Source organism: Oryctolagus cuniculus, chromosome 20 (genome assembly GCF_964237555.1).
Source record: "Oryctolagus cuniculus chromosome 20, mOryCun1.1, whole genome shotgun sequence".
Taxonomy (NCBI): Eukaryota; Metazoa; Chordata; class Mammalia; order Lagomorpha; family Leporidae; genus Oryctolagus; species Oryctolagus cuniculus.
In genome coordinates this window covers 47,759,182-47,768,021 of record NC_091451.1, presented here as the reverse complement: position 1 = coordinate 47,768,021, position 8,840 = coordinate 47,759,182, and the positions used below count along the sequence as shown (strand labels likewise).

Here is an 8,840-nt window from a genome sequence, read left to right as displayed (position 1 = left end):
CTTGGGTCATGGTAGACAGTGATCTCCCTTGCACTTCCTGCCTCTGTGAGTTCAAGCTTGTGGGCTGCATATATAACTAATGTCACATACTATGTGTCCACATCTACCTGCATTATTTCTGTTAGCATATTATGCTCCAGGCTGACCCATGATTTCTTAACGACAGAACAACCTCCTTCTTAACACTGAATAATATTCCATGTCAAATGTAACAGACTGCATTCACCGTTTTAGGCACATTTCACTTTATTTAGAATAAACTATTGTGAACAAAGCTGCATTACCAAACCCAGGACTGCGGGTGAATTGTGACACAGTGACTTCTACCCAGTGCTTGAGCTTAACTCAGAGTCATGGTTACAGAACAGGGAAGAGGGGGAACACAGGGCAGCTGATACCAGGGCACAAAGCACCACTCACAGGAAGGAATAATTCTGCCCACACCACAGTGGGCTGACTCAGTTCACCACAACCCACGACAGGTTCCACGAATAATGAGAACTGAGGCCTCCAGGCCCCTCCAACTCAGAGTGTAGGAAAGGAGGTGGAAATGTGAATGACACTGAGTTGATCTGTGCCCATTTCTACAACACACAGATTCCAATAGCACACAAACCCCACTAACAAGCACAGTGTTCTGTGTTCATGACGAGTGTTAAATAAGGCAATGGATGAACAAGGAAACAAAACATAGTTAACCTAAAAAGAATCCACTTGCAGTCTTTTATCTGTTTAAAAGTGGGAGGCAGGCATTAGGACAAAATTGGCAAAGTCCCCACTAGGGACACCCGTGTTCCCATCTGAATGAATCATTCAGCCACACGACTTCCCACACTTTTTCTGATAATGCATTTTGGAAAACTGTAGATTCACTACAAGTGAATGAGCCCCTACCACTGACATGGGAAACAAAGTTGCAGTTTTGGGCTCCAGGTTTTAGAAAGGCTAAGTCCTCGATGTTGTAGGCACTTGGGATGTCTGGGGCTGTCAATCAAAGGTGGAAATCTCCCTTTGTCACTTTTTCTGTCCATCTCTACATTTCTCTTTCCCTCACCCCTTCTCTCACTGTCACTATTTCAACGTTATTCAAATAGTTAAAAATGAACCAATGGTTATTTAAAAATGAAGGACATGCTAACACTGGATTATTAAGGGTAAACACATATTAAAATGAAACAAAGTCATTGCCTTCAATTGTTTAAACAACAATGATAATGTAAATATTTATTAGATCTGACTCCTATCATAGCCATCACCCTACACACCAGGTCACCACGTCTGCCCTGGGCCCTGTCCTGTCTGAGGCGTCTGACCCCATGCCTGCTATATAGGGGCAGCACATGTAAATAGGGCCTCCCTCTGCCCATGAAAACCAGCCCAGCCCTCACCCTGCAGCTCTGGCACAGGAGCTCCAGCCCCAGGACTCCCAGGTGTCCACTCAGTGATCACACTCAACACAGACGCTCACCATGGGGACTGGGCTGCGCTGGCTTCTCCTGGTCGCTGTGCTCAAAGGTAATGATGGAGAACGCGGGGCACTGAGTCTGGGAGAGGACATGAGTGAGAGACACAGAGAGTGTGAGTGACAGTGTCCTGACCAGGACGTCTGTGTTTGCAAGTGTCCAATGTCAGGAGCAACAGGAGGAATCTGGGGGAGGCCTGCTCAAAACTGAGGGATCCCTGACACTCACCTGCAAAGCCTCTGGATTCTCCCTCAGTAGCTACTGGATGAGCTGGGTCCGCCAGGCTCGTGGGAAGGGGCTGGATGGATTGGATGCATTTATGCTGGTAGTGGTACCACAGACTACGCGAGCTGGGTGAATGGCCAATTCACCATCTCCAGCGACAACGCCCAGAACACTGTGATTCTGCTAATGAACAGTCCGACAACAGTGGACATGGCCACCTATTTCTGTGCCAGAGACACAGTGAGGGGCCCTCAGGCTGAGCCCAGACACAAGCCTGCCTGCAGGGGCGCGCACCGCCACCAGGGGGCGCACAAGACGCACTGAGCAGACTCAGACCCATTCCCAGATGCGGTGGGAGGTGAATCCCTGGTTCTCCTGAGGAAATTGGGGTTTGCGGTGCTATAACTGTTTCCTACGTTCCGATCTGGATGGATGATTCTGTCCCTAACACCGATCACTGAGCAGAAGTTTTGGTATCACGGGAAGACGTCACATGAACAAAATGGAGTCGTTTCTGGAGGAATGAATGACATCTCTGGGGTCCCCAGCATCTGAGACCTGAGGGAGCTCTGGGCACACGGGGAGTCTTTTCAGGGTCTGAGTCTCTGGAGTGTGCCCCGTGGTATTCTCTGATGACGTCATCGGGGACCCCGCTGAGAGCCCAGGGGCAGTGTGGAGCCGGTCAGGGGCTATGGATGCTGCAGTGTTTCACATCCATGCCCTCCCCTCCTGCACAGCTGGGCCCTGAGGGGCAGAGCTGACCCGTGGTCCTAGTCCCTGGGGATCCCTTGTCCATTCTCTGCAGCTGTGCCCTCGTCTCCCTTTCACTTCCTCACCCTGAACTCACAGGTTGAGGTCCACGTGCTCCAAACCCCAGGTCAGGGATTAACCTGCAGCTCAGGGGTGGCTCAGGCTGTGGCTCCGAGAAATCCTGCTTGCTCTTCCTCACTCACGCCTCCTGGGATCCCCGGACCTGCTCTCATTTGCAAGCAGAGGTGGCCTTTGGTAGTGCAAGGGGTCAGACTCATGGAAAACACTGGGTGTGGAGAGGTCTTGTTCCCCGCACTCTGCTGGCCTTGTCTCCATCTCAGGGAGACCAGCAGGTGGGACAGCCCAGTGAAGTCTGCACTAGAGTCCAGGTGGTTCTGGACTGTGTCCCTGTGAGCCCACCAATGATCCAACCCTGGAGCTGCATCCCTGCTGCATGAAGGGCCTGCCCCAGACACTGTGTGTCCAGAGACCCCCGACTCCTTCCTCCAGGGACTGCCCGCACCTGTTCTCAGCCATGCTCCTCCTTCTGTGGAAGCAAAATTGTCCTTGCTTTCTCTCAACTCTATCATCACCAGGAATGAACAAATTTTCTGCTCTTCACCAGGATAACTGTATCAACCCCATGTGTTTACAAAATGTCTCCTGCAAAAATGCAATTGTTCTCTCGTGTAGGAATCTTACAGAACCTGAAGCAATTCTCTCAGCTGATGTAGAAATGACTAATTCTGAGTGGTTCTGTCTAAATTTGGAGACAAAGGAGAGTCTCTGTTTCAGGTGGGAACAGATGAATGGCTAGTATGTTGCTATGCACCTGTTTTTCTTCCGCATGTTGGTTCCATAATGTAGTACCCCAGAGGGGAGGTGTGTGGAGCTCACAGCTGTAGAGGCTGAATTCCAGGATCAGACAGTGAGAATGTTGTGCCATCAGGCTTCCTAATATTGTGAACATCATACAGTGTTCAGGCATCCTAATATTGTGAACAGGGATGGGAGAGACCCCATCCCCACACAGAACTTCAGACGAGACCAGGGCTGACTCTAGCAGCACTGTGCTCTGTGCTGAAGCTGGGGACCCAGGAGATCTACTGTGATCTCCTCCATAGCAGATTCCCCAGAAACGAACAAATCCCACTAGGCCTCACTCGCAGAGCTCCCCCACTTCTCCCACGGTCACCCTGGAATCACTCCAAAACGCACACACCTTTGAGGACACACTCTGCCACAGGCAGAGGAGGGAGGTTTCCTTCCACACGCATTGTAGGCCTGATGACACAGAACCTGTTGTTCAGGATGAAGCCAGTTGTGTAAAACAGGTATTCTGAGACGTTAGAAGACTCAGGGCCAGTTTTAAACACAGCTCATGCAGACAGTCCTTTTGTTCCTTTGGGATACAGGCTACTGATCATACGTTCTATATGAAAATAGTTACTTCCATGTGTGTGTAGGCTGCTCACGTCTCATCGGTCCACTTGCAGTAGAGAAGTTCTGTAGTTTATGCAGCATCATCTGAAAAGGTTTTCTTACGTTGCCTGAACTCTGGAGATCTAAAAGGGAAATCATGGACAGACCACTATCAGGGAGATTCTGCCCTGTGTTTCCTTCTAGTAGCTGTACAATGGACTTTGCATCTGATGTCAGATCCTGTTATTCCATGCTTTTCATGTAAACATCCAGACCGTGCACCCCCTGTCAGTGCTGTTATGTTGGGGCCATGCTCAGCACTGATGCTGTGAGGACAAACCACATCCACCCCCACGGGCTGCTCCCAGCATTCCATGTGGTCCTGTTCAGGGCACTGGAGACCTCAGCTTCCTCCATGAGGCCCTGACGTTGAATCCACTCATGGTGGGAGTCGTCACTGGATGCACTCCCCAGAGACGATGTCATTCCACGTCTCCCAGGCACCTGTGCTGGTTTTACTCAGTGGTGGTCAGTGTGGGGGTTGCCGGGGGTGAAGGAACCTGATCAGACCTCCTGACTCAGTGTTCTCCTGCAGGCACTGGGATCCCATCACTGTGGCCCTTCCACCTGTCCTTACCCTCCTGCACAGCAGAGCCCACCCCTCCACCAGGTCCTCTCCCTCTGCTGCTGGACCCTGTCCCCGACTGTCACTTCCCCACGTGTCATGCTTCTCCTCCCCAGTCCTCAGCTTTGGGGGTGGAGCCATCCCCTGAAGAAGCAGACTTCTGTGTCTTGGGGGATCAGTGCTGGCACAGTGTCTGGGGTGGACTCTGCTCACGAACATTTTCTACAGGATCCCACCAGGACATTGGTCATGATGGTTTCCTCCTGCAGGTGAATCACTTTCCTACTCAGTGGACACAGAGGAGCAGGGTCTGGGGTATTGAGGCTGAGGATGCTGTTCCTGCAGAGCCGTGAGCAGAGCCAGCAGTGCTTGGTGTGCGTGTGTGGTCTCTCCAACTGAGCAGCTGAAGGCTGCATGTTAGGTGGAACTTACCCTCCATACTTGATGCATGGAGCCTCCCATCATGCATGTGGGGACCTCACCACCCAGTAATCCCATTGAGAGGGGCTTTAGGGAGGGGACAAGGCCATGAAGGTTCTGCCTGCATTGAAGGGAATATGAACCTTAGAGAGACCCTCCCATACATTTGTGGTTCCTGGGGCTGCAGGAACAGGAATCTGGTATTGGGTGCCAGAGTCACATGTGAGACCCTTTTACTCCCTTGGGGGAGGTGCACATCTTAAACAATGCAACTTTCATTTTATTATTTACCTTATATCCATGAAATTTGATAACAGCATTAAGATTAATGTGTTGCACATTTGTGCAAAATACAATATACTTACTCTAATTTATTTCAGTTTCACTCTTATCAGATTTTCAGATATTTTGGTTAAAAACTAAGAAACCCTCATTCACCTGTGCCCTACAGGACCTGCAAACTCAGTGCCTTCAACTTCTGCCCCTGGAAACCTACATGATGCTCAGCACTGAACAGGATGAATCCATTGTGAAGGAGCCCAAAGGGGCTCAGGCCTCTATGTGACTGGAGGAGGTGGGCCAGGGCAGGGTGACACAGGGGCAGTGGACAGCACCGTGGGATGTGATATTTGCTCTTGGTGTAGTTGTGATGAGGAGTGAGAGAGGCACAGGTGAGTCGCACTCACCACACACTTTGAACATGTGGGGCTGCCTCTGTATCTATCACAACTCGACAGCATTGGGAAGCAAATTGCCCAGCAGAGAAATTGTGAAGAACAGACAGACAGACACCAGCACGTGGAACACCACACTCAGATGCACCTGCATGAAACCTGGTCCCCTGTGCATCTCTCTGTCAAAAACAGAATCCAGCCAAAGTGCTCCATGTTCATGAGCTAACTGTTGTGAAGGAGGTCACTGTAGTTGGAGATGGGACTGCAAAGGTCTAGACATGGTGCCCTCAGATCGCTTGGACACATCCCTCAGACTTCATATTCCCTGTAAGCAACAGCAGGATTTTTTTTAAAAAGATTTATTTTATTTATTTTATTTACTTTATTTATTTAAAAGACAGAGTTACAGAGAGAGGTAGAGACACACAGAGAGAGGTCTTCCATCCGCTGGTTCACTCCCCAGTTGGCCACAATGGCCGAAATTGTTCCGATCCGAAGGCAAGGGCCAGGAGCTTCTTGGGGTCTCCTATGTAGATTCAGGGGCCCAAAGACTTGGGCCATCTTCTACTGCTTCCCAGGCCATAGCAGAGAGCTGGATGGGAAGAGGAGCAGCTAGGACTAGACCGGCGCTCATTTGAGATGCCGGCGCTTCAGGCCAGGGCTTTAACCCGATGTGCCACACACCAGCTAAAGTATGAGATTGGTGAACTTTTGGGGTGGGAGTTCACGGACTGGCACTTTTTGGTCCATAACTGATATTTCATTGGTGTTAATATCCAGCACACAGGTGTTTTGATGTGTACTCAATTCTTAACACACACACTAAAACCTAAAACGCCATGAATTGCTTTTTTTTAAAAAGTTATTTCAATGACATTCGACTTCAAATTTGGAAGAAACACATTCATGTGCCACTATCTTCAAAGATTGCTCTTACATAAATCCCACCCAGTCAGAATTTAACATCATATACATGAAAAACTCACTATTTCAACCCTTCACAGCACATTAACAAATTCATTAGGTAAACTGGACAACCACAACCAATGACGGTACAGAGCGCACATCGCTCCTGGAGCTGTTAGGTGGAGTGGGAAGTCCTGTGTGAGGAACAGAGGTGTAGAGTGTGGAGGTGCCTCCTACCAGACTAGAGCCCCTGGACACAGCACAGCCTGTCTGGGATTCCTTCAGTAACTGTGCACGTGTTCAAGGGAGGTATCCCTCATGCCAGTATCACATTTCTGTGCTTGTGCAGACACAACACAGGGGCAGGCACTGTTGTGCAGTGAGCTGAGCCCTTGTTGGGAGCCCACACACTGTGTTGGAGTGATGGCTCAAGAACCAGCCTCTCCACCTCAGGCCCTGTGTCCGGAGGGTAAAAACGTAAAGGTGGGGCCGGTGCTGGGACATAGTATGTTGCAGACCAAATCTGCAGTACTGGCATCCCACATGTGCACCGGTTCAAGTCCCAGCTGCTCTACTTCCAATCCAGCTCTCTGCTACAGCCAGGGAAAGTGGTAGAAGACGGCCCAAGGACCCATGCAGTTCCTTGTACCTGCATGGGGATCTGGAAGAAGCTACTGGCTCCTGGCTTCCAAGTCGCTAAGGTCTAGCAGTTGCGACTAATTGGAATGTGAACCAGAGGAAAGCGATTGCGCTCTCTCTCTGTGTGTCTCTCTCCATATCTCTCTCTCTCTCTCTCTCTCTCTCTCTGCCTCTCCTTCTCTCTGTGTGTAACTTTGACTTTCAAATAAATAAATAAATGTTCAAAATATAAATTAAGGGCCCGAGCCAGGGCTCACTTGGCTAATCCTCTCTCTGCGGTGCCGGCATCCCATACAGGTGCCAGGTTCTAGTCCCAGTTGCTCCTCTTCAAGTCCAGCTCTGAGTTGTGGCCCAGGAGGGCAGTGGAGGATGGCCCAGGTGCTTGTGCCCTGCACCCACATGGGAGACCAGGAAGAAGCACCTGGCTCATCTCTTCGGATTGGAACAGCGCTGGCCGTAGCTGCCAATGGGGAGGGAATAAACAGAAGGAAGACCTTTCTCTCTGTGTCTCTCTCTCACTATCTATAACTCTACCTCCAAATAAATAAATATATATTTATATGAATTTTGTAAAGATGAATGAAATGCATTTCTGTCCATGATCTCACAGCAATTTCCAGGTCTCATGGCATTAATCGACTACTTAAGACGCCAGACACCCTCGTCTGCCCTGGGCCCTGTCCTGTCTGAGGCATCTGAACCCATGACTGCTATATAGCAGCAGCACATGCAGATAGGGCCTCCCTCTGCCCATGAAAACCAGCCCAGCCCTCACCCTGCAGCTCTGGCACAGGAGCTCCAGCCCCAGGACTCCCAGGTGTCCACTCAGTGATCGCACTCAACACAGACACTCACCATGGAGACTGGGCTGCGCTGGCTTCTCCTGGTCGCTGTGCTCAAAGGTAATGATGGAGAACGCGGGGCACTGAGTCTGGGAGAGGACGTGAGTGAGAGACACAGAGAGGGTGAGTGACAGTGTCCTGACCAGGACGTCTGTGTTTGCAGGTGTCCAGTGTCAGGAGCAGCTGAAGGAGTCCGGGGGAGACCTGGTCACGCCTGCAGGAACCCTGACACTCACCTGCACAGCCTCTGGATCCGACATCAGTAGCTATGCAATAAGCTGGGTCCGCCAGGCTCCAGGGAAGGGGCTGGAATACATCGGATACATTAGTTATGGTGGTAGCGCATACTACGCGAGCTGGGCGAAAGGCCGATTCACCATCTCCAAAACCTCGACCACGGTGGATCTGAAAATGACCAGTCTGACAGCTTCAGACACGGCCACCTATTTCTGTGCCAGAGACACATGAGGGGCCCTCAGGTTGAGCCCAGAAACAAACCTCCCTGCAGGGGCGCGCGGCTCCACCAGGGGGCGCATAAAACGCACTGAGTCCAGATTCTGCTCCTGCGCAGGCGCAGAGGGAGATGAAGCCCTGGTTTCCTGTCAGGGAACTGGGATTTCCTCTCCTGTAACAGTTTTGAGGGAAGAATTCTAGTTTTTGATTCTGTCCCTCCCAACTTCAATGACGGATTGAAAGTTTGATGTAAAAGGAAGAAGTCCTAAATGAACAATTTGGTTCATGGACAGTGACTGTGCTCACCAGGATCAGAGATGTGGGAATATTGAGGACACTATTGAGTCTCTTCCAACCTGACTCAGGACAGCACCCTCAGGGCACTGAAAGCTTTGGACAGTTTCAGTTTTCCCTGTGTAAC

General features: G+C 50.5%; 1 gene segment (V, D, J or C); it reads left to right on the top strand.

The window, feature by feature from the left end:
- Positions 1-7,906: 7,906 nt before the first annotated feature.
- LOC138847294 (Ig heavy chain V-A2 region P-MU-3-like) lies at positions 7,907-8,445 on the top strand. The segment is given in 2 exon segments: positions 7,907-8,026; positions 8,130-8,445. Coding segments are annotated over 2 exon segments (351 nt in total).
- The last annotated feature ends 395 nt before the right edge of the window (positions 8,446-8,840 follow it).